Consider the following 27,511-nt stretch of genomic DNA (forward strand, 5'->3'; position numbering starts at 1 on the left):
ATTGGTCAATTTCTTTGAAGTCTCTATTTTTTAGTAACAGACAGAATGCAGCCTGGTTGTGAGGAGAAGCCTCTGATGTTGGTGATTCCCTTTGTTACATCATAATGGAATCACCCAGGCCTGCTGTGTTTTTTTTTTTTTTTTTTTGTTTGGTTTTTTTTGGTTGTTTTTTTATGTTTTTTAAATGTACACATGCGTCAGACGGACGCCTTGCTGCTGCGTCGCGTCTCGTGCCATGAGCTTCGCATTTATAATAGTGTTAAAGTTAAAAATAGTTGAACTTTTATTAACCTTAATGCTAAAAAAAAAAAAAAAAAACGGTAAAAGAAACAAAAAAAACTTTTTCTGCATTATTATGCCTAAATGCTATGTAACAATATAACTGCCATATAACAAAACAGCTACAAATTATATATTAAAAAAAATAATAATAATAAATAAAAAAGTTGGACTATTTAAGTGGCATGTTGAAACCTCTGGCAACCGGAAGATGAAATCACAGTCGTGTGATCGACGTTTGATTTTGCCCCACCTTTATTGCGAGAATCCCCGCCTCCTGTGACAGGATTGGCTACTAGAGATTTACCAAACGTCTGTGATTGAACAGTTGAGAAGTCATTCACACATCCGCAGCAACCGCAGGGCGGGACTTGACGAAACTTAATCAAAAAACATACAAACGTTGCGTGTGCGGATGTTGTCCGACCCACTAACTCATACACCTATGACACATTTGACCTCAACTACAGTTACGTGTCGTTGTCGAGAAACCTCGTTTCGCACTGATTTGATTTGATGGTTAACCCGAAGTTTATTTAACGAATTTCTATAATAGCGTTGTTCTGCCTGGGGGCGTGCCTCCACGTGCGAGCTATATGGCACGATTCATTTCTATCTGTTAATTAGTAGCACTTTTAATAAGGGTAATTTAACTTTCTTAATTTGTAGTCATTTAAATGCATCTCAAACTCTTGTCTATGGATCCTTTAATGCCTAAACCGGACCGCGTTCACAACATGTAGTTAAATGCGCGTGCTTTTCTCACTGACTGTGCCGCGTGAGCTTTCAATTCCCGTTTCGTGTCTGACACTGAAGCTGAACGAGCCCGTTTCGTCTCATAAGAACCCGAAGCATGGAGCACACCGGCTGCGTCAACATCTGCAGTCTCACCAGCACCTTACCGGTGATCCCGTATCGGAAACTAACAGACTTGCACTACATTAGCAATGGAGGGTTTGGAACCGTGTTCAGGGCGCAGCACAGTGACTGGCGCACCACAGTCGCGATCAAGTGCTTGAAACTGGATTCACCGGTTGGGGAGAGGTGGGTACAGTGTAGAGTGATCTGTGCATTGCTTTCTTGTTAGTTCAGATAAACAGTGCTTAAAACATTGTCAAATTCTGTATGTTATTGATCAGAGCAGGGCGTTTGTCTGTTAGCTGTGATCCCTCCTATCTGATATGTATGGACATCAATGCTTGTATAGCATGCTTTTGGGATTAACTTTATACTTGGAAATGGTAATATAGAAATCAGGCACAAACCTCTGACGTTTTGCATCCCTTGACCCAAGTATGTGGTCATACAGCATTTTTTATTGACAGTGGGGAACTGAATGTTAAAGATGTTTGAATAGTTTATTGGTTCATTGGCAGTTATATAGACCAGACTGACAGGCAATTATTATTGTTTTGGGGCTGTTGAGTGATGAGTTATAGCTGTGATTTCCTTGTCCAGAGACAGGAAAAATGTGATTTCCAGGCCTGGAGAAGTCAAGTCATTTTTTTTTTTTTTAAGAAATAATTTTTGTTGTAATCAATGTTATGCCACAAATTCTGTCGATTGAGCTTAACTTGTATATTGTATAACCTAGAATATTCCTTTTGAAAAGTTTTCACAAAACGACTGGAGAAGTAATGGAAATTCATTGGTTAAAAGGTCTGGGAACCCCGATAGTCCCTTTATTTTGCCTTGTAGAGAAATTCCCCAGCTCTTTTCTAATTATTAACCCCTTTGCAGGGAAAGAAATTGTTTACTGAAAGAAGCTGAGGTGCTTCACAAAGCTAGATTCAACCACATCATCCAGATCTTTGGGGTGTGCAACGAGCCTGAATTCTTCTGCATTGTGACAGAGTACATGACCAATGGATCGCTAGATGAGCTGCTACATGAGGTAGAACTGTACAGTCAACATTGTGTTTTTTGTATAAATGACCGTTACTTTAAATTGAGCAATGCTGTTTCACTTTCTCTCTTGTGGCTGGCATAAAGTTTCTTCAAATTTGATTCTTGTATGTTCTTACTTGTGTTACAGAAAGATATGTACCCAGTGGTGGCCTGGCCGTTAAGACTTCGTATTCTTTATGAGATTGCTCTTGGGGTCAACTTCCTCCATAATATGACCCCACCTCTTCTACACCATGATCTCAAAACTCAGAACATATTGCTCGATGGAGAGTACCATGTCAAGGTCTGTGCACTTGGTCAAGCAGATGTGATGGTTGCTTGAATTGAGAAGTTTGCAGGCGCCCCAATTTAACTGCCTTTTGCCTGATTCATGCTATTTGCTGATAGCTTGCAGATGAAAGAGTTGCTAACTGAGGGTTTTGAATGTCAGGGTGATTTGCTATGGATGTATTGACTTTTGCTTGCAAACCCTTGTTGGTATGTGAAACATTGAGAGTTTGCAGTCGTACAGTACATGCTTGTGTGTATGTTATCAGTGTCTTGTATGCTTTCCCTCCTCTAAATGTTCTCAGTTCACAGCTATCCTTGTGAAACATGGTTAGAAATTTTCACATTTCTTTTACAAGCTTGAAAGTCTTACCTCTACCTGACACCTCCTTCATACTCTTTACAAAAAAAAAAAAAAAATTTTTTTTTTGAAATGGCTTGAAGAGCACAAATTTCACCCCTATGTTCACATATTTTTTTTTATTGGGACCAAAGGTATTGAAGGGCTCGCATCTTAATTTTTTTTAATAGCCAATACATTTTCATTGTCACAGCCTGGCAAAACCACACTTGACAGCTTCTACCAGGGACAAACACAATGAAAACACTTTCAAATTGAATAAATTGGTTAACACAACCAAAGACTTACGCTGTCTTGACAAAGCCAAAATACTGTGATTCAACAAACTTTGCTAATTTTTCTAAACCGAGAACACTAATTTTTGCTAGAGCTTTCAAGCTACATTCACCAAACTTGGCACAGTCCTTCACACTGTCTGTAATAGTGCGCTATGTCTTTTCTAACGGATTGGACTTAAGGTTTTCACATAGCAGATGGTCAAAAATGGGAAAAATCCACTGATACATATTTATAGAACTGGTTCGCTGACACAGCAGTAAACTGCCAGCAGGTGGTGAAGCCACCGGAAGTGTTCGAGCGGCCATCTTGGTATGCCCAAACTGTCATAGAGCATCAATGACTCGGGCGAAAAAGCCCCCATTTCACCATCTCTGATCTCCATATACAACAGTTGCATTTTGCGATGTCGGAGCATTCACCTGCCCCCGTGTTCAGCCTATCAGTGCAGCACAACAATCACCAAAGGAAGCGGGATTACCACAAAAATGTATTTTGACTTGTTCCTCTTCTTTTAAAAGAAGCAAAAATCGAGGTTACAGTGAGGCACTTACAAAGGAAGTGAGTTGGGACAATGAAATTGAATGTGGCCAATTTTTGGAGGGTTTAAACACATGTGCGGCTTATAATTTTATAAAAGCACTTTAATTATTCTTTTAAAACTTGTGTATTATTTGAGCTATAATGTTGTTTAAATAGTCATTTTTAGTCATTTTAGGGTTTGTTGACATTACACCGTCATGGCAACGAAGTTGTACAGTTGTGCTCAAAAGTTTGCATACCCTGGCAGAAATTGTGAAATTTTGGCATTGATTTTGAAAATATGACTGATCATGCAAAAAACCTGTCTTTTATTTAAGGATAGTGATCATATGAAGCCATTTATTATCACATAGTTGTTTGGCTCCTTTTTAAATCATAATGACAAGAGAAATCACCCAAATGGCCCTGATCAAAAGTTTACATACCCTTGAATGTTTGGCCTTGTTACAGACACACACAGGTTTAAATGGCAATTAAAGGTTAATTTCCCACACCTGTGGCTTTTTAAACTGCAATTAGTGTCTGTGTATAAATAGTCAATGAGTTTGTTAGCTCTCACGTGGATGCATTGAGCAGGCTAGATACTGAGCCATGGGGAGCAGAAAAGGACTGTCAAAAGACTGCGTAACAAGGTAATGGAACTTTATAAAGATGGAAAAGGATATAAAAATATATCCAAAGCCTTGAAAATGCCAGTCAGTACTGTTCAATCACTTATTAAGAAGAGGAAAATTCGGGGATCTCTTGATACCAAGCCAAGGTCAGGCAGACCAAGAAAGATTTCAGCCACAACTGCCAGAAGAATTGTTCGGGATACAAAGAAAGACCCACAGGTAACCCACCGGTTACAATATGCCCGACAACACCTTGAAACGCCTCACAGCTTCTGGCACACTGTAATTTGGAGTGACAAGACCAAAATAGAGCTTTATGTTCACAACCATAAACGCTATGTTTGGAGAGGGGTCAACAAGGCCTATAGTGAAAAGAATACCATCCCCACTGTGAAGCATGGTGGTGGCTCACTGATGTTTTGGGGGTGTGTGAACTCTAAAGGCACAGGGAATCTTGTGAAAATTGATGGCAAGATGATTGCAGCATGTTATCAGAAAATACTGGCAGACAGTTTGCATTCTTCTGCACGAAAGCTGCGCATGGGACGCTCTTGGACTTTCTAGCACGACAATGACCCTAAGCACAAGGCCAAGTTGACCCTCCAGTGGTTACAGCAGAAAAAGGTGAAGGTTCTGGAGTGGCCATCACAGTCTCCTGACCTTAATATCATCGAGCCACTCTGGGGAGATCTTAAACGTGCGGTTCATGTAAGACGACTAAAGACTTTGCATGACCTGGAGGTGTATTGCCAAGATGAATGGGCAGCTATACCACCTGCAAGAATTTGGGGCCTCATAGACAACTATTACAAAAGACTGCACGCTGTCATTGATGCTAAAGGGGGCAATACACAGTATTAAGAACTAAGGGTATGCAGACTTTTGAACAGGGGTCATTTCATTTTTTTCTTTGTTGCCATGTTTTGTTTTATGATTGTGCCATTCTATTATAACCTACAGTTGAATATGAATCCCATAAGAAATAAAAGAAATATGTTTTGCCTGCTCATGTTTTCTTTAAAAATGGTACATATATTACCAATTCTCCAAGGGTGTGCAAACATTTGAGCACAACTATAAAATTGCCCATAACTTTACACAGAAAAGGTTTGTAAGTGATTTTATCACACTAAAATCATGTTTACATGCATATCCTTTGTCTTGTGGCTATACTTTTAAAACAGTATTTTAACATAACAAATTGGCCCCCATTCCCTTACGTTGTACGTGCCTCACTGTAACCCAGATTTTTGTTTTATAAGAAACGAGTTAAAATTAATTTTTGTGGTAATCAATATTATGACACAAATGCTGTCGACTGAGCTTAACTTGTACTGAACCCGGAATATTCCTTTATTCTGGTTTATGATTGTCTATCTATCTCTCTGTTGCAATGCCTTGAGGCTGTCTACACTGGGCACATCAAAACAAACATTCTAAACTGTTTATTTGTCTTGCTGGCACTACTGCTGCCAGTGTGTGCAGGGCAAAATAGAATGGGGAATCCATTTACTACTGTCTGTGCAACAAGGCGCAATGCGGTCTGTTACTGTAATGTCTGTATAATGATCAGTTAAACTAGGTTAAGCTTTAAGACAAGGCTTTGTCAATCCAACATCAAAGTTTGTCTCGACAAACTTTACCTATCTAGTTTGCTGCTTGCTATTGCTAATCGGAGACAGGTGGAGTTTACAATTTGGCGGAGGGGATTTTGTCATTCAAGTGAGCATTTTATTGGACAAAAATGTGTGTAGTACAAGATGAGTCATCAATATTTTTTTTCCTGAAAGAGAAACACTGTTCATTTTAAATCTGTTAGGAGTTTTGTCAACTTTTTGAAGTTCACTAATATTATGATGCCCTCAAAGCTAATAGGAATGGACTAAAAGTCACAAACTCCCGCTTTGATTTCATGGGGTCTTTAAATATTAGCAAGCCTGCTTCTAAAATGAGCTGTAATCTATCAACGTCATTAAAGTAGATAGATAGATGCTTTCCCTTTTTGACTGTTTGATCTAAAGTGCTATACATCTTGTATGTCTGTGTTTGTGGATAGATAGCTGATTTTGGCTTGTCTAAATGGCGTCAGCTCTCTATCACTAAAGGGTCTAGCTCAAAACCTGCCGAAATGGGAGGCACCGTCATCTATATGCCACCGGAGGAGTATGAGCCCTCCAAGAACCGTCGAGCTGATGTCAAATATGACATGTACAGGTCAGTATCTTTTACAGGTCTTCATGTAGATTCATGCAAGCACCGATTTGTCCGCATAAACTTCAGCCTGATAAATTTCAAACTAGTCCTACACCTTTTTAAATGTACCTTTTGTCCTGCTCTCTCAGTTCCTATATTTTTGTGGCATCCCCTTCAGCAGTTCCCTTCAGCTTCAACTGTCCCTCTAATTGCACCATTACCCCAGTCTGTGGTTGATTCAGCACAGTTCCTGTCAGATGAGGGACATGTTTTACCCAAAAAATTGAAGTGGTGAGGCTAGAAGTGCAGGACATTGAAAATATGGGTGATGGTTGCATTCATATTGTGTGTAGTCACACATCCCTGTTTGGATTTTGGTCATATTCGAATGAATTCCCAGAACACAGAGAGAGGCTGGGAAACGGAACACAACAAATGAATTTCTAAAGAGTTACTCATAGTTCACCAAAACTGTATCAGAAAAAAAATAAAGTGGCCTTTATTTTATTCAGCTACTGCTCTGGTGTAAAAATGGAAGTGACTTAATAGCTCATGTTAAAAATGTCAGCCTGAGCAAGACCAATATTGGGGAAGCTACTTGTTAACTGTAGCCTGTCAAGTTACAAACTTCTCATAATTGAAAGCAGTAAAATAAAATTACTACTACCATGTTGGTATACTTGTAGCTAAAAAGTAGTTAGCTACACTACAAGCTATTAAGAAAAAGTAGTAAGATACACTGAAGCAGTAATTTACTACTAATTTAATTCAGTACAATAATCATTTAAAGAGCCCTTATTATGCTAAATTACAGGTTAATAATTTTATTTTGGGGGTCTACTAGAATAGGTTTACATGCTTTAATGTTCAAAAACACACATTATTTTTCTCATACTGTACATTTCTTCTCCCCGCTCTTCATAATCTGACTGAAACACTCTGATTTAGCTCCTGTCTCTTTAAAGCCCCCCTTTCCGAAAAGCCCAGTCTGCTCTGATTGGTCAGCTGACTTAGTCTGTTGTAATTGGTCAGCCGTGTAGAGCATATCGAAAATGTAACGCCCCTGACCGTAACCGAGTTTCAGCTCTCAAACTGTAAAAACTATTGTAACTATGGTAACAGTGGCGTCGGTTCTGCCGTACCAGCTCTAGCCCAAGTCCGATAATGAATGAAATAATGAAAGTTTGGAAGAACAAGCTGATTGACCCAAACCACCTTCGCAAGCATGACTTGAGCAGGACGTTTCACAGTGGTTAAGTTTTAATTTAGTAGCTTTCTTACAAGTACATTGATTACTGTGAACCTAATAAAGCTTTCATGAATTCATGATAGTAAGAATGACAAACAATCTGCATAATTCTACACAATTGTAGGTAAAAGTGGGCCCACCGCTGATTAGCAAATCTATTTCAACACAATAACATTAGCTAGCAGGTTAGCAGAGGCCTACATCTGTGCACTGGGTGTACACCATAGCGGATAAATCCACAAATAATCAAACATACTTACAGGTTGTGATCCTGAAGCACCAGATTGTCCCAACAAAGTGGGAACTGCACCATCTTTCAGGGGTAACTGACTTGAAAATCTGGCATTGGTTGTGGTTATACTGCTGAGGAATAATGGTAAAAATACATTTTAACCACTGATACTTCAATTTGTCTGCCTTTTTGAAGTCCAAACAAAGAGGTTTTGCTTTCGCAGTGAAGAAAACGGCATCTTCTCGACATGGCAACAACACTGACCCAACTCATCCTGGCGTCGGCTATAACTACCTCTGTTTGAGGGCGGGCCAAAGTAGCCCTTAGGCAGGCATTATGCAAATGTATTGCATAGTGACGTAGATACTTTACAGAAGAAATGGTTGGACTACAAACCAGCTGTTTTGTGTAGTTCTTGAGCAGTGTTGTCTGTGGGGAGAATAACTCCCTTTTGTGTGGACTTTGTGCTTTGTAACTTTGCAGACCTTTTACATGCACAAAGAGCTATATTACACACGAAAGGAAAGGTAAAATCCCAAAAAGCATAATAGGGCCTCTTTAATGTAACTTAAATTGAAAACATAGTGATGAAAATGTTATGTGACTTTGTAAAGTTATTGTAATAAATATTACAAAATTATTTAGTTTTTAGCTACAAAAAAGATGTAAAATGCTGTGAAGGCAGACCAATTTTTTTAAAATAATTAATGTAAACTAACCGTCCGAATGAACTGATTCACTAAATAGAAATGATAAAATGATTTCCCAGTGCTTCAAACCTGACCGAGAGCGTAAACATTTTAGACGAACGTGTTTCTTATCTCAGTTTGCTCGTTTTTAAAGCTACGTGTGTAATACAATATTACAAAAATAGCATTGTAGCGTCTACGTGTCTGAAAAAGTAGTTTGTAACTGGAAAAGCAACTCTATTTTGAAATTAGCTGAGCAACCATCATGCTACTGGAAAATGTGTGGCACTTTATGTGGCACTACTTTTACATAGGGCGCCTACACACTAGGCTTTACGCTGCATCAGAGAACGCTGCGTATGCATTGATTTCAAAGGGGATGATGCGTCGGCGAGACGGAGAGGGAAGGAATGCATTGACCAATGGGAATCTCATAGAGGCGCAACTAGTTGCGCTGTGAAATCAAAAAACGTGGCGGACAAACTCATACATGCGGTGTATTCATTACCAGTCCTTATTATTTTTCTCTTGTCAGGCTCAAAAGATGAAGTGTTGCAATGCTTACTGGTACGTTGTCAAAAAGATATATTTTAGATAGCCATCTCTACCCTTGATCAGCCAACATGATCACACGGGAGGTCAGCATGTTGTTAGCGAGAGTTCTGGTACCCTAGGTATGGCCACATATGCCGACTCTCTGATGATCTCTATCTCCTATCAGACATGTTTAAATCTGCTCTAGTGCGTTTACCTTCCCCTGTGGACTGACTGGAAGCACGCCATGCTAGCAGTGTGGGAGACCCGGATTCAGATACTGCATTGAAACCTGGAAGTAATTACATACGCATAATCGGTGATGAGCATGATTCGGAGGTTGCACTTTTCTCTCTAATATTAAATTTTTACTCTGATTGTTTGGTGTGAGGTTTGGGTTGGGGGTACAGTTTATACAATATGCATTCCTCTTCACTATATTACTGCCTGGACAGCTGAAAACAACTTCACATCTCTATTTTGGCGCCCCTCTGTGGACATTACACTCTGGAAAATGAAGCTCACACAAGACCATAGGTCGAACAACGCTTACCACTTTGCCCACTGGGTGCAGTGTTTCGCATTTGAGTAATCACAGACCGATTAGCTAAAGAAAAGTCTAACTACTCTTTCCAATTTCACTGTTAGATCAGTCTGGATTGCCACCGGATTTTTGCTTTCGCATTCCCATGGGTCAAACTCTCCTGAGCTTTCTCTAGTGTGTAGGCACTCTTAACTATTTCCCAGCACTGAACAGGACTGGCCAAATGGTCTTGTCTTCATCTTACCTTTTAGCCAAAGTTTTCTGACCTTAGTCAGAGGGCATGTTGAAATCATTGGACTAATAGGAGAGTGCTTTATCTCTGAAGGGGATTGCCCAGTGTGGATGTAGAGACTGCATGGCAGCAGGGAAACCACTCACTCATCTGTTCTCTGCTTCCTCTTTCAGTTATGCCATCATCATGTGGGAGGTGCTTTCAAGGCGGATACCATATGAAGGTAGGGAACATTGGGCAATCATAGCTGTTGAGCTCCATGATTGATAGAGATACCATGTAGAGATCCACATGGTATTACGTTTTATTAAACACACACTTTATAAAAATGTGAAAGATTTTTGTATAGTGACCACTATACTGTATAATTGACCGTTGACACAGGCAAGTGATTTCCTTCATAGCTATGCTAATTTTATGTATCTCATATCATCTGCTATTTTTTTCTTCTCACATTATAAAATAATCTCAACTCAAATCAGTATTTTCATATCCATTTACAGCGCTGTACAAAAAGTCTACATGAAAAATCTTACAAATTTAAAGACTAATTTTAATATGGAAATAAACTGAATAGTTGTATTAGGGATAGTAATTTGGTAATTATTTGGTAAGGTGGTAATAATTTTTATAATTTGTAATGAGAAAAACAGTATGACATTAGAAAAATACAAATTGAAATGATTTTCAATAGTGGATTTTATTTGATACTGTAAGTCTACTTTGTGTCTGGTCTTGATCACCCAGTCTGGGTTTATTTTGTGACAATGATTGACTGACATTGCATTATCTCCTACATATGTAGTATCAGTATTGCAGATTTGCTAAGTAATATGCAGCTACTTAAATCCTAGAGAACTATAAAACAAAAGCGTAACAATTGGCATACTCTGCACTAAGCTGTGGCCAGTTTTGCAGAGTCATGTTTTTGATGCAAAGAAAATTGACACATATTTCTCTAGGTTACTTCCTTCTCAATTTCATAAACTGTTGTAGTGATCAATTCAGGCAACATTCTTTCATCCTGTGACATTTGACATTATTTTTCTCTGTGGGCAGAGGCCACCAACCCCATGCAGATCATGTTCAGTGTTCTGCGAGGATCTCGGCCTGACACCGGCCTAGATAGTCTGTCGGCAAACATTCCCAGCAGAGAGACCCTCATTAACCTCATGACCTGTGGCTGGACCACCAACCCAGATGAACGTCCCTCTTTCCTTAGTGAGTGTTGGCTTGCACATCGCCTTTGACCTTTCCTCTGCTTTACCCAATCTCTGTGAATCATCATGTTATTCATGATGTCCCAATCCAGAGAGTGACCTGTGGTTGTGGGGTTTTTTTTTTAATTGGAGAAACATCTAACCAGAATTGTGTCATTATTATATGACTTTACTGGCATTTTTGTCTGCTCATGATTTGTCTAGCATTAGAAATTAGTCAAATGAATTTTGACATCACTTTTTTTGCTTACTCAAAAGATTTCTCCATTGCAAATTGTCACAATGTTTAGATGTGGACTGATCAGGATAATGTGGAAATGGCTGTGTGCGCAGAAAGAGATGGCAAAAAGGTCAACAACATGCGTCACTTTATCCAAATACAATACTGGTAACCATTTTTCTAGATATGGTGTAATAGGACTAGGGCACAATGAGTACCTGAGCTGGAAGTGACAGCATTGATCGATCATGAAGACCCTAAATGTGTTACTCACGAATACAACGTTTTTAGGTCGCTGTGTCAAGTTAAATGTAGTTTGAAAATTAGAACAACACATCTCAAGATCTCTGAATTCGTAATTGTGCTCCGTCCAGCTGTGTTTGAATGCAGGAACGCATCCTCATCATCTGCTATCGCTAGTCAAGCCATTTTTATTAGTATAGCGCTTTTCAAAACATGCATCGTTTCAAAGCAGCTTTACAGAAAATGAAAGTCTTTTGAGTCATCATTGTGTATTTTGATTGAAATATGATTGTAAATTGTGTATAAAAATAAATAAGTAAATAATTGTATTTAGAACCCCAGTGAGCAAGCCGAAGGCGACTGTGGCAAGGAACACAAAACTCCATAAGATGTTGGTTAATGGAGAAAAAACCATGGGAGAAACCAGGCTCACTGTGGGGGGCCAATTCACCTCTGGCTAAACAGCATGAATATAAAGTCTCAAGAAAGCCCGAGTGTGGTTTGTTCTCTGTACCAGTGCTTGAATTGGGCAGGTACTAGGGCAGGAAATAGATTCCAAAAAGAATCGACTCCTCGATTTCAAGGCATTGGGAATCGAGGATCGACTTAAAATTTTGGAGAAACTGGTTGATATTTTCTGACTGTGTTTATTCGATACAATCAAATGTTGATATATCGCAATATTTTTTCTCACAATATTGTATTGATACTTATCCATGTATCGTGATATTTTCAGTGCATCATGCACCATTTGAGTGGTGTAGTGGCATAGAAGTTCAGCATAGAGATCTTTTCACTGCGTGCTGAGAGTAAAAGTTTTGACTCTTTCTATGTAATGTGAATCCACAGACTAGATACAAGCAAACCATTTGTTTAATAATGTCTATCTTAATATCCTTTCTGTTCTCTACAGTCAGTTATTTAACAAAAAGAAACATTTAATTCTAATCGCACATGGCATGGATGCTGTAAAGAAGCCATTTGACCAAACAAACACTATTGTCAGATTCCCTGCAGCTTTGTCTTAAAGAGAAAGTACCATTTTAGCACTTGTTCTACATATCGAAGTAAATACTTGTAAATAGTACAAATTAGGCATGTAAACAACTAATATGTAACACTATACTGTACAGTTCTGTGAAGAAGTATTTGCCCCATCCTGATTTCTTTTCGTTTTGTGTATATCGCATACTAAATTGTTTCACAAATTCAAACAAAAACTAACATAAAACTAAAGCAATCTAAGTAAACACAAACTACAATTTTTAAGTGAAAATGTTATTTATTGAAGCAAAAAGTTATCCAATACCAACTGGGCCTGTTTGAAAATTATTTGCCACCTTAGTTACAAAATCCACAAATCTACAAAACTACATTCATAATGGGGTTCAGCTGGACTAGACACACACAGGCCTGATTACTGCAAGTCCTGTTCAATCAAATCAACACCTAAATAGAACTTTTTCAATAGCAAGAAGTTGGCTAAAAGGTCTCACCCAGTAGCACACTATGCCAAGGTCAAAAGAAATTTCAGAAATGATGAGGAAAAAGGTGATTTGAAATACATCAGTCTGGGAAGGATTACAAAGCTATTTCAAAGGCTCTGGGACTCCAGAGAACCACAGTGAGAGCCATTATCTCCAAATGGAGAAAACTTGGCACAGTAGTGAACCTTCCCAGAAGTGGCCGACCTTCCAAAATTCCTCCAAGAGCACAGCGACGACTCATCCAGGAAGTCACAAAAAAGCCAAGGACAACATCCAAGGAACTGCAGGCCTCTCTTGCATCAATAAAGGTCACTGTTCATGACTCCACTATCAGAAAGACGCTGGCCAAAAATGCCATCCATGGAAGAGTGGTGAGGCGAAAACCACTGCTAACCCAGAAGAACATTAAGGCTCGTCTGAATTTTACCAAAACACTTGATGATCCTCAGACCTTTTGGGAGAATGTTCTGTGGACTGATGAGAGAAGTGGAACTGTTTGGAAGACAGGGGTCCCGTTACATCTGGAGTAAATCAAACACAGAATTCCACAAAAAGAACATCATACCTACGGTCAAGCATGGTGGTGGTAGTGTGATGGTGTGGGGATGCTTTGCGGCTTCAGGGCCAGGGCGACTTGCAATAATTGAGGGAAACATGAATTCTGCTCTCTACCAGAAAATCCTTAAGCAGAACTTCCAATCATCATTCCGTGAGTTGAAGCTGAAGCGCAACTGGATTATGCAGCAAAACAATGATCCAAAGCATAGGAGTAAGTCCACCTCTGAATGGCTCAAAAGAAGCAAAATTAAAGTTTTGGAGTGGCCTAGTCAAAGTCCTGGCTTGAACCCAACGGAGGTGCTATGGCAGGACATTAAACGGGCAGTTCATGCTCAAACCCTCCAATGTGGCTGAACTAAAGCAGGTCTGCAAAGAAGAGTGGGCCAAAATTCCACCACAGTGTTGTGAAAGACTGATCTCCAGTTATCGGAAGCCTTTGATTGCAGTTGTTGCTGCTTAAGGTGGCACAATCAGCTATTACATTTAAGGGGGCAGTTAGTTTTTCACATGGGTGATATAGGTTGCTGGATAACTTTTTTGCTTCAATAGAAAACATATATTTGAAAACTGTATTTTGTGTTTACTCGGGTTGCCTTTGTTTTATGTTATATATACACATTTGAAGATCTAAAACAATTTAGTATGGAAAAATACACAAATAGAAGAAATCAGGATACTTTTTCACAGCACTGTATATATGCAATATAATAAACCATATTTATTGATGTAATACAGTACATGCACTACATTTGTAAAGCTAAAATATCACCAAAATGATGAAAAACTAATGATAAAATAAAATTTGTAAAATTGATGTCTGTAATTTAACAAGTTAGAAGGTTCCCTCTATAATGAATAACATTAGCTGAAAGAGAAATTCTTTCATACTGTATGCAAGCAAAATGGACATTATAACTGAACTATACCCAAATTAATTGAAATTAAAAGCAAAATCAAACCATAATATCATGATGTATCGCGATTATATCAAATCGTGGCATGTATATCGCAATACGTATTGCATCATGAGGTGGCTGGCAATAACCAGCCCTAATTATTTCCTTGACCACTGAACAACTACTCTTTTCAGAAACCTAACAGCACTAATAAATTACAATTTAAAAAAGTCTTACAAAATTACTGCATCTAGAGTCTTTTGTAGTCCGTCAGCATCTATAAATCCACTCCGTTAGTTCATCTGTATGAAGCAATCACAAGCCCATCAATACACCTGTTTTCCAGTATAGTCTGCTGGTATTTTACTTTGGAAAAGTAGCATGCCAAATTAGTGACAGTAAATTGGCATACAGCAACAACTTTCCTGATGTTGCAACAAGTCTGCAACAAGGAGATGGCAGAGTTCAGTTAGCTTCCCAGTTCACATCAATAAATCGGTATGTTAAAGTTGAAATGGTCAATGTGCTGCACTTATAAAAGTGAGAATCTAACACTTCTCTACTCATTCTCAACATTCTCAACTTTATAAAGTATAATTTTATTAGCCTGCATTTTACACAATTTTACAATAAAATGATTTTATGAAAGACACAAATTTTAAATACATGGTATACATTTTATTTTTTTTTTTATATTGTATGAAATAAACCACATCAACCTGGATTGTTAAAACTGATGTGTATTGTTTGGACATTTTATTCAATGTACAAAAGGTAGTGGACAATTACTGTACATTCTAATTTAAACCTCTTTCTAAACATGAACTCTTGAGTGGTAACAGACAATTTCAATGTAGGTTAAATGGGGCTTTTAAGATTATTTGCGGTAATACTGCGAAATACAGCTGCATCTACTCAAACTTTCCTCAAATTTATCTCATGGGATTGAAGCATCATGCTTTGGCATGTGTATATAGGCCCTGATTTTATTTAGAATGGACTTATTAATAGTAAATGTTGTTCATGCTATTATAAATAGTGTAAAGAACGTTTTTGTAGTGAGCTCTATATTATGAGATTTAACTTTACCTCCCCTTTTTTTTTTTTTTTTTTCAGAATAAAAAAATTAATCTAGAATCGACTCTTGGAATCGATGAGGAATCGGAAGTTGATTCTCAAATTTCTGGAATCGAACAGCCCTAGTGGGTACTCACCGGTACGCAGTACCTGCACTTCTCTATTTAGTCAACAGAGTATCTGCAGTATTTCTTGCGTACCACCACTTCTCAGAGTCTCTCAGTACGATGTAATTTCTTTATTTAATGTAATACATTGGTTGATTTGATGTGGACCGGCAATTTATCTCACCCTCCGACGGATTTTGATAAAATTGCATCACAGTCTAAGCATCTGAGCACTCTGCGCAAAATAAAAAAAATAAAAAATAATTAACAACACTCCGCAGCACATGCAACAGCATCAGTGTTTATCAGAAGCGATCTGTCATGGTCCAGTTCCGGACCAAAGCGTGCATGTTTAAGCTTGTCTGGGATTAGTTCAGTTACACTGCTATTTAAAACATGAACCAGCAACTTTTAGGTGAGCACATTTTATTGCATCTTATTCAGTCAAAATGTAGGCCATTTATGCAAATTGCTTAGCTAGCAGGTGCAGTCAAAACTACGGACTTAAAAAAAACAAACTTCACAGCTGTTACAGAAGTGATGTCAGCTCATATACACAACTTTTTTTCAACAAAAGATAAATCGATGATGAAAATCAAACCTTTAAAGGAAATACACAAACGTTTGCTTTTTATTCTCCATTCTTCAAGTGTTGAACAGGCGTGTCTTATCTGTTCATTGTCAGTCATGCTCGTTAAAAGTGAAAGCGTGAAGTGTCATTAAACCTGCATACATGCATATATCCAGATTGTGTTTGGTTTTATAATCAGAAGTGTGTCGGCGTTCTCAATCCCGAACGTCATCAAATCAGTTTGTTTTCTGCTTACCAATGATTATCTGCACAAATATCTGTCTCCTGCACAAATTCCTCATATGTGCAGGACAAGAAAGGCTCATTTTCCCCTCCTGAATGGGAGGATGATAGAGAAAAAGGAAGAATAGGCATTGCATTTTTCCATTATTTTATCTATTGTACAACAAATAAACAGAAACTGCATTTACTTCTCGGCTTCATGCAAAACAAAATGGTCTTGCACTGTTTCCAGCAGTGGTGCTCCCCAACTGCAGAATCTACAGCCCCACGGCAAAAAAAAACATATTTTCCCGAGTTGTGAATGTCCGTTTGCAGTCTGAATTGAATGTTGGTGGAAAAAAAAAAGGCAAGTACGTCTTTCAAATGAGTTTGTCCTCGCGGGTGGAACACAGCACCCAGCGTGTGTATTCCGATTCACAAACGAGTGACTCTTATGAACCGATTCTTTTTAGTAATTCAAAACAGACAGCACATCCAGTGTAGTTGAAAATGACTCTTATTAACCCGTTCTTTTAATAAATCATTCACAAACTGACTAATTTTCCTAATGCCAAGCTGCATTTAAATATATATATATATATATATATATATATATATATATATATATATATATATATATATATATATATATATATATATAGCAACCAGATGTTTATGCGTTTAAATCGACAGCCCTAGTTCAAAGACTTATCTGATGCACATAAATAATATCTTTATCCACTTATACAATGCAGGAAGTGTCTCAAAAGCTACCTTGTCTGTACCTTTAAGATTGCCTTATCGAGCTGGAGCCCATGTTGAGAAGGTTTGATGAGATTGATGTCTTAGAAGCAGTGCTGACAGTCAAACGGACAAAAGTAAGTTTTGAAGGGGTTAAACTAACCATGTATAGATGTGTTTTAGAGCCAAGACAGTTGTTTTATTTTTTTAATTTTAGAGTATGGGGCACACAGGGTTCTTTATCACGCCTCTTTTTTTTTTTTTGTCAAACACTTGAACTTACAGAGCATTATCAGAATGTAGTTCTGCCTGTTATATGTTGTAATCAGTCTTGGCTTTAGTTTAATCTGTGGTTGTGAGGTCACAGACTACTCTATAATATTGCAATTTCTTTTGCCTTCCATTACCCAAGTATATGAGGCCAGCAAACAGCTGCTCAACTCATACAACTGGAAAAAGAATGGAGGAAAAGATTGTGAAGGAACACAATGTCCCCTGGCCAGTCAGTTTCAATTCTTTATCCAATCTTTATCCAGTCTTTATCCAAACTTTTTTGTCTGGTGATTGAGGGTTTATATGTTGTTGTTCTTGTTACATGACAGGACAATAGTTCCACATCTGGATCGGGCTCCTGCTCTTCCCAGGAAGCAGAAATGTCCCATCCGGGCTTCCTTACCATATCGAATCCCTCTCAAGGCAGGAATCATCACTTCTTAACACATTCAATCTAATCTTATTTGCATTTTAATTATTTTTAACTTTGGTTAGTTTACCGCTACTGTTGTACATGTTCATCAGGTCTGTCAGCTGCTCAGTGTGGCCCACAGTCATCATTAATGTCAGTTCCACTGGATCCTCCAAAGCCTCTGGTGGACCACTGCTCCCGGAACAACCCGAGCCCCGAGTACCCGATGGCCCAGCTAGTGTCTGACTTCAACATACCCATTAAACCACAGTCGCCGAATGAGAGCGACCTGGCTCTTGCCATACAACCACTCACTCTGCAGCCACACCCACAAGGTATCCACACATTCTTCAGTTATACCCTGAACATCTGAACATCTGAAACATCTGCATGTCAAATGAAAAATAACAATTTAAATACATTTAGTTTGTCAAAATACCTAAATTTTATTAGTTAATACTAATATTGTATGAAATTATATGAAATTTGACAATCCTTGGTACCGATTTCAATACTACTGCCAAAACTGAAATCCCATTAAACACACCTTTTTGTTTTATATTATTATTTCACATAACCGAAAACACCCCAGATGTCATCATTGTAAACAAGATGCAACAGAGAATGTTTGCTGGAAGTGGGGTGTGCGTTTGACCGTAGTCTAGAGGAGGACTTTTTCACTAAACTGTTTAAAAATCAACCGCTTGTTCAGTGTATTAACAACATTGGGTATAAGTCTCAACTCTTAATCTTTATTTTTGGGAGTCTAGGTCATATACACAGGCTTGTAGAGATGGGTTTACAGGTATGTCCAAAAGGAAGGCCAAACAGCTGGCCAGATACTGTTCTGTATCAGCCATTATTGGTAGTCGCAGTGTGTGGAGGAGGCGTTATTATTTGACATGTAACCTGCAAGTTTCTCGCAAACGTGCATCTGAACTATTTATGTCCTTTTTGTATTTCTATGTTGAGTGAATATAAATAAATGTTTAAAATGTGTGTGTATATACTATATCTGTGTCATGCTCAATATTTCATGTACCGCAATCATGCCCCTTTGAGCAGAATTTAGAGTCAGACATGGCTGTTGGATTAGATTAAGCATTTGACTGTAAATGGGTCGCATAAACACAATGTTTTTTGACTGTTTTCTATAGGTTTCTTACTTTTTAGACAAATTTTCATTTAGACATCAGTGAAATAAGTCTTTCTGAACATCCCTAATATAAATATATATATATATATATATATATATATACTGTACAGTGCATTCAGAGAGTATTCAGACCCCTTCGTTTTTTTTCTTCATATTTTATGTTGCAAATGTGTTACGTTTGTTATGTTATCCTTATGCTAAAATGCTGAAAACAAAAAGGAAAAAAATCACATCAATCTACACTCCATACACCATAATGACAAAGCAAAAACCAGATTTTTTTATAACTTTGCAAATTTATTAAAAATAAAAAACTGAAATATCACACTGACTTAAGTATTCAGACCTTTTGCTATGACACTTGAAATTTTGCTCAGATGCATCCCATTTCTCTGGATCATCTTTGAGATGATTCTGCACTTTGATTGGAGTCCACCTGTGGCAGATTCAATTGTTTTGGCATGATTTGGAAAGGCACACACCTGTCTGTATAAGGACTCACAGTTGAAAATGCGTATCAGAGCAAAAACCAAGCCATGAGGTCAAATGAACTGCCTACAGAGTTCAGAGACAGGATTGTGTCGAGGCACAGATCTGGGGAAGGCTACAAAAACATTTTGGCTGCATTGAAGGTTCCCAAGAGTACAGTGGCCTCCATAATTCTTAAATGGAAGAAGTTTGGAACAACCAGGACTCTTCCTAGAGCTGGCCACCTGGCCTAACTGAGAAAATCGGGGGAGAAGGGCCTTGGTATGAGAGGAGACCAAGAACCCGTTGGTCACTCTGGTTGAGCTCCAGAGATCATGTGTGGAGATAGGAGAAACTTGCAGAAGGACAACCATCACTGCAACACTCCACTAATCTGGACTTTATGGCAGAGTGGTCAGACAGAAGCCTCTCCTCAGTGAAAGACACATGAAAGCCTGCTTGGAATTTGCAAAAAAGCACCTAAAGGACTCTCAGACTGTGAGAAACGAGATTCTCTGGTCTGATGAAACTAAGATTGAACTGTTTGGCCTCAATTCCAAGCGTCATGTCTGGAGGAAACCAGGCACCGCTCATCACCTGCACAATACCATCCCAACGGTGAAGCATGGTGGTGGTTGCATCATGCTGTGGGGGTGTTTTTCAGCAGCAGGGACTAGGGGACTGGTCAGGGTTGAAGGAAAGCTGAATGCAGCAAAATACAGAGATATCCTTAATGAAAACCTGGTCCAGAGTGTTCAGGACCTCAGATTGGGCCGAATGTTCACCTTCCAACAGGACAATGACCCTAAGCACACAGCCAAGACAATGCAAGAGTGGCTTAGGGAAAACTTTGTAAATGTCCTTGAGCGGCCCAGCCAGAGCCCGGACTTGAATCCAATCGAACATCTCTGGAGAGACCTGAAAATGGCTGTACACCGACGGTCCCCATCCAACCTGACAGAGCTTGAGAGGATCTGCAGAGAAGAATGGCAGAGAATCCCCAAATCCAGGTGTGCAAAGCTTGTCGCATCATACCCAAAAAGACTTGAGGCTGTAATCGCTGCCAAAGGTGCTTCAACTAAGTGCTGAGTTAAGGGTCTGAATACTTATGTCAATGTGATATTTCTTTTAAATAAATTTGCAAAGTTATCAAAAATCTGTTTTTTATTTGTCATTATGAGGTATGGAGTGTAGATTGATGTGATTTTTAATTTTCTTTTTATTTTATTTATTTTTTAATTTTATTTTTTATAAAGCATTTTAGCATAAGGCTGCAACAAAACAAAATGTGAGAAAATAGGTTAGGGTTAGGGGTCTGAATACTTTATGAATGCACTGTTTATATACATTTACATACACAGTGCTGTGCAAAAGTCTTATGCACGTTAGATGTTTCACATAAACATTTGTCTTAAGATGGTTATTTTATATCTTCTGCTTTAGTGGGTCAATAGGAAATATACATTTTAGATTTCCAAACATTCCTTTTTGCAAATAGAATAGAAGAACAGGGAGTCCTACAACAGATTGTATGGCCCCCACAGAGCCCAGATCCCAACACGGAGTCATATATATACAGTGTGTATATATAATAGTATTATTATTTTAATGAATTATTCTTATTATTTATTTAATTTTTATTTATTTATTGCCTGATTTGAGTCAAAAAAGCAATATATTAAATGTGAAGTAGTCAGAATTTATAGTTAAGGTTTGGCTTATATATAGACTCTAGTAAGGTTATAAAGGTTATATAACTACAATTGTACTATGAACATAGGGCTGAGCGATATGGCTAAAAAATGATATCTCTGTATTTTTGAGCCTGTTCGATATATATCTCGAATGTTATGTATTTGCTCTATGTATTACAGTAGATTTAAAATGTTTAATGCAATTTAAAATAATGCAATTTTACAGTTTTTCATAAAATGAGCACTAGGACAAATTATATTTGCAACCTGTTTAGAATTGCAAAAATGTGTTAACCTGCAGCATTTTGCTTTCACAGTGCACATGAACCGCTCTAAAAGTGCTGAAAACAACGTATCATGAGAACAGCGAGTGCACACATAAGTGTTACCCCTTCACTCTGAAGCACGCACAGACCATGTATTAAAGGGATTGAAAATTCTCTCATTTATTCCCCTCTTGCCACTGAAAACAAAGATTGTTAGAAGAAAATCTCAGCTCTGTTGGTCCATTCAATGCAAGTGAATGGTGACCAAAACTTTGAAGCTCCAAAAAGCACAAAGGCAACATAAAATAATCCATACAACTTAAATAAATCTATGTCTTGTGAAGCGATATGATGGGTTTGGGTGAGAAATACATGAATATTTAAATCCTATTTTACTTTACCTATTTTCCTCCCCGCCCAGTAGGTGATGATATGTGCGAAGAATGCAAATCAGCAAAAACAAAAGAAGTGAAATTGTAGATTTATAGTAAAAAAGGACTTAATTATCTGCCTGTTTCTCACCACACCTCACATTGCTTCTGAAGAAATTGATTTAACCAGTGGAGTCTTATGAATTACTTGTATGCTGCCTTTATGTGCTTTTTGTTCAAAGTTGTGGTCACCATATACTTGAATTGTATGGACCTACAGAGCTGAAATATTCTTCTAAAAATCTTCCATTTGTGCTCAACAGAAGTAAGTCAATGACATCTGGAATGGCATGAGTGTGAGTAAATGATGAGAGAAGTTTCATTTTTGGTTGAACTATTCCTTTAATGCAATTAAATCGCATTCTTTTGTGCTTTTTATAATCACTTATGACCATAAGAAGTGCATTAAAAGCTAATGATCTCATGTTAAATCAGCATCATAGTAGGTTTTATAATCTTGCCACACACATACCGTATTCAGGCAGTTTTTCCAGTACCAGTACTTTTGACATTCCTAGTTTGGGGTCTTTTCTTAATGTCCACCTACTGTTTATATCTACAGATTTACCCACAGCATTGGACTCTCAAGGTCCTGTGGCACGCTGGATCGCATCCCGACGTGAGGAAGTTGTGCGGCAGATGACAGAGGCATGTCTCAACCAGAGTTTAGATGCTCTGTTGGCCCGCGAGCTGCTCATGCGTGAGGACTACGAACTGGTTGTGAACCAACCCACACGTACCGCCAAAGTGCGGAAGCTTCTGGACACCTGCGAGCGGCATAGCGAGGAGTTCTGCCGTGTGGTGGTGCGTAAACTCCAGGACAACAAACAAATGGGGCTGCAGCCCTACCCTGACCTCCGTAACAGCAGCCCTCCACCTCCCTATACCGCCCCCAGTGCCCCCTTCCTCTCCAACTCCTTCAACAACACTCGAAACATCTTCTGACCTTCTCCCAACCCAACTCCTATTCCCTGCTTTTGAACTGGAGAAATGTGAGTCCTCCTTTCAGTTTACGATTCCACTGAAGAACGGTTCCTGTTCACTTGCTCTTACTTTATTCGTGCTGCTTAGACTATACTTTGTGGGCCAGGACAAGTCTTGGTGGTTGGTGTTGGTACTCGTGACACACTTTGTATGGTATGAACTTTTGAACAATTGTATACTACATCCATTGACCGCTTTGCCACGGCAAGAAAGACTTAAATGGACATAGTTTAGTACAGCTCATGTTGACTTCTGCTGCTGATTTTTAGGTGGCGTCACTGGCTTAAGTTGAATGCCTAAAATCTTGATTATTGTGGCTGTACCACATTGTCATATTTAAACTTGATTCCACCTGTCAAAAGAATCTGGTTGCTGCTACTTTGAAAGCAGTGAAGCACTTAAAAGGGTAGTTTACTCAAAAATAATTATTTAATCCTGTTATTAACTCGTGTCTTTGACTTACTTTCTTATGTGGAAAACAAAAGGAGAAATTTTTTAAATATCCTGGTGCGTCTTTTCCATACAATGGCAGTGGATATAGTGACTCACTTTAAAGCTTTAAAAAGGACCAAAAAAGTATAATAAAAGTAGTCCATGCTGCTTTGCATCATAAAATGTACATTTCTCGATTTATGTTCCACTGAAGAAAGAAAGTCATACAGGTTTGGAATAACATGGTGAGTAAATAATGACAATTTTAGGGTGAACTATCCCTATAAGTAATCAATCCTGCCTCATCATTAGCATCTTTCATGCCAGCACATTTTATAAAAATGTTCAACCATATGAGGTAACAATCGACTCCAGCGAGGCAGTGTCCTCTTTCCACCCTTGAAAGGAACATCAACATAACTGTATGATTGCATGTGCAGACTTGAAGAAGTTTCTGTCTTCCTTCATGTAAACCAGTGCTTGTTTTTCTCACAGTGAGACTCTAAATGAGGTCTGGTCATTTTGACAGTCGTTTTACTTTGTGTTTGATTCTGTTTGTGGGTTACAGTCCATTTTGTTTGACAGTGCACAGATATTCTCAGAGTTCTCTTTTTGGCTTTTATGACTACAGCTCCTTTTCGTTCTAAAATACTAATGAACTTCGGAATGGGCAGTAAATTGGAGACTTGACCACTTTTTTATTTTTATGGAAATAATCTCTACCAGTTTATCGTCAGAATAGGTTGGCATTGAGACAAAATGATATGTCAGTCTTTCCTTGCTTTTTCACATTTTTGTACTGTAGCATCCTGATCATAAGCAGTACTAGACAGCACACACAATAGATCTTATGCGCGGTAGCCCATCTTTATGAATGACAACGAGGTTGGGAGGGGATGGATTTACCATCTCTTCAGTGGCACGAACGGTATAAAGCTGTATAAAGCTCCTTGATCACATCTGATTTTCCACAACTCATGTTGTCTGGAGTTCTTTGCATACTGAATGTCCTTGGACAGATATTTCAAAGTTTTGTCCGCAGAACGATCCAAAAACACTTTAAACTGCAGGACAGCCCATTGAAGAGACAGTCCATCCCTCACAGCCTCGTTGTCATTCCCATTAAAAATCAAAGATGGCGCTAGCGTGAATAAGGTCTGAAGCCATATCAGCCCGATTAGAATGGGGCGGTGCAGTGGACTCTATAATGGTGCATAGTCAACTTTGAACTTTGTATTAGTAAAACCACAAACCCTTCCATCTCAGTTACATTTTTGCCATTATCAAAAGATGCTTAGGTGGCAAATGACAAACATTAACTCATTAAACAAGGTGAGCAGTTTGCCTCACCTGCCTAGCTTATTATACTTGGTAAAATAGTCATAAGTATAGTGACAAAAGATTGGTGAATCCCATGAAAACATGTCCAAATCCAAAGAAAACTATACATTTTATTTATGCAGAAAGAAAATGAAGCTTTTGTACATTTTAAGGATTTTTTGATTTATTTTTTTTTGCATTGAACTATTTTCATTACAGTTAGACTTTCATACTATAATACAGTGATTTTTATATATATATATATATATATATATAAATCAGCATGAATTAAAGGAATATTTTATGGGTTCAATACAAGTTGGCAGCACTTGTGGCAGAATGTTGATAACCACAAATACTAATTTCGTTTATAAAAAAAAAAAAAATAAAAAGAGAGAAAAAATTGTGGTTACAGTGAGGCACTTACAATGGAAGTGAATGGGGCCAGTCAATAAACCTTAAAATACACTGTTTCAAGAGTATAGCCACAAGACGTAAACATTTATATATGTTAATATTATTTTAGTGTGATAAAATCTCTTATCTACATGATTTAATTGTGATTTTGACCGATATATCAGATTTAACAATTAATAAAGGTCGATAGTTGTGTTTTTAACTATCTGCTATCGGAAAAAGAATTAATTCTGATAGTTTCCGATAGTTATTTTTGGTTTCATGTTAACACGGATGATGTATTCATCTTGTGGCTATACTTTTGAAACAATGTGTAATATAACATTTATGGACTGGCTCCATTCGCTTCCATTGTACGTGCCTCACTGTAACCATAATATTAAAAAATAAATAATTTTTTTTATAATCTTTTTAATTATTTTAATGTTTATATATTATCTATCTATATATATTATTATCTATCTATATATATTATTATTATTATTATTATTAGATTTTTTTTTCTAATAAAAAAGGGAAGAGCCTCTTATTTTTTTTGTGGTTATTAACATCCACAAATTATTAAATTATTAATTCACAAATGCTGTCAATTAAGCTTAAACTTTATTGAACGTTCAAAGGCAGTAAAAGAAATACTGAATGCTAAATTGTCTTGAAAATGTCACAATGCATAAAATTTTAATGTTCCTAAAATAGCCTTTTTGTCAAATATATATATATATATATTTCATTAAGAAGTGAAATATGACCTGGATATGTTCTTGACAGGTTTCGTGAGATTCACCCAACCTGATTTGTGTTGTGTTTAATACAGACACCTGTGACACTGGCTCCATATGTAGCATCAAACATTGATTGCAGTTTACAGCACTTTTCCTTAAAGTATAATCGACATATCATTAAGCAACCGTATAAAATATACAGAGGTTTGCATCACCACAGCTTGGTACATTTTGAAAAAGGCTTCTAGACGCTTTTATCAAGGAACTCATGACTCCTTTGCCACCATTTATACAACAGAGTTACATGTTCAGACTTCAGACCAGCAGTTATTCTCCATGGAGTTTGAAGATTTGAATACAAAATGAATGTTTCTGATGAGTCTTGTGTTAAGTATTATTTAAGTTTGAAATTATTTAGAAATGAGACCAAAGCAATACATTGAGTTAGCACTATAAATACAGGCTCTTCTGATCTTCAAGCAGAACTCAAATATAAATTCTGGATGATGAATTAAATTTGTGAATATGCTTTGATCTTCATTGTGTTGTTTCAACTCAAAACACAATTAAGCCAATCATATGCTTTATGAATGAAGTCTTTGATAAATGTTTTGCCCCTTCTGTCTTTTTTGTCAGTGTTGAACTTATTGAAAAGGCTTTGAAATGCCTGTGATATTGATTTTTGCATGCTTCTACACTGTTGATTTCCCCTCTGGGTGAACGGAGTTAGTTTAGAGGCCTTTTTATTGCAGAATTTCTACCAGTATCTAGAGGTGACAGTATTTTAAAAATGTTCCTCGTTTGATTTCACAGTTTAGTACATGGAATGTCCTGAAATTGGTTCTTGTCTTTTATGTTCCCTTTTTTAAAAACTTTGAAGGTGCAATTTTGGGCTTTGTAATTCCTTGGGTCTCATATATATCAGAATAATTCAGTTTCTGTAGAAAAATTGAGTCAAAGTGTCAAAAGACACCAGTCTTGCCTTTTGTTGATCAGTTGGTGTTTAATAGTATCATCTTGATTTCAGTGACTCAGATCTCTAGAAATGTCCTTTATATTTACAGTTTTTTTTTTTTTTTTTTTTAATGTCTAAGGTTTGGGACCAGTTACAATATCAACAGTATATATGAACAGTACTTGTTTTGTATTTATTTATGAAGTTATGGCTAACATTTACATGCTTCTTAAGTGGTTTATATTGGGTAGTTGTATTTTTCTGTATAGCTTTTCATTTGAACATGTCATTATAATGTTTCAAAGTGCTGTGCCAATCCAGTTATTGCTATGTGGCTAAATGCATCTTTAAATTATTCAGAGGCTGAATATACATTGACATATTGCTGAGCTGTGTGCTAATGCTCAGTCAAATTTTAAATTGCCGAAACGGTCTGTATAGGTCTGGATACAGATGTTGCTTGTTACAACATTTTCATGCATATCTCATTTTTAATATATATTTAGTTGCAATGACATTACTACTGATATCAATGTTCGTTCTTGACTTTTGAGCTGTTAGATTGAACACAAATGTCTTGTCATCAAGTATTAAATATAAAATGACAATAATGTATAGCTTATGTAGCAATGGATAAGTAGCAGTTCACTGGTACTGTGTGATGAGGAACTTCCACAAATGGTAAACTTGAAAGTGTTATTAAAATGTATAGAATTTC

General features: G+C 37.5%; 1 protein-coding gene across 1 annotated transcript; it reads left to right on the top strand.

The window, feature by feature from the left end:
* Window positions 1–705: 705 nt before the first annotated feature.
* On the top strand, window positions 706–27,511 carry LOC127440378 (receptor-interacting serine/threonine-protein kinase 2-like). Its single transcript, XM_051696907.1, has 11 exons — window positions 706–1,323; window positions 2,020–2,173; window positions 2,315–2,470; window positions 6,305–6,462; window positions 10,095–10,144; window positions 10,981–11,142; window positions 17,315–17,400; window positions 17,676–17,765; window positions 17,866–17,959; window positions 18,062–18,283; window positions 22,526–27,511. The coding sequence occupies exons 1-11, from the start codon at window positions 1,133–1,135 to the stop codon at window positions 22,906–22,908; spliced, it is 1,746 nt and encodes a 581-aa protein (XP_051552867.1). The 5' UTR covers window positions 706–1,132; the 3' UTR covers window positions 22,909–27,511.

This window comes from Myxocyprinus asiaticus, chromosome 5 (genome assembly GCF_019703515.2).
Source record: "Myxocyprinus asiaticus isolate MX2 ecotype Aquarium Trade chromosome 5, UBuf_Myxa_2, whole genome shotgun sequence".
Lineage (NCBI taxonomy): Eukaryota > Metazoa > Chordata > Actinopteri > Cypriniformes > Catostomidae > Myxocyprinus > Myxocyprinus asiaticus.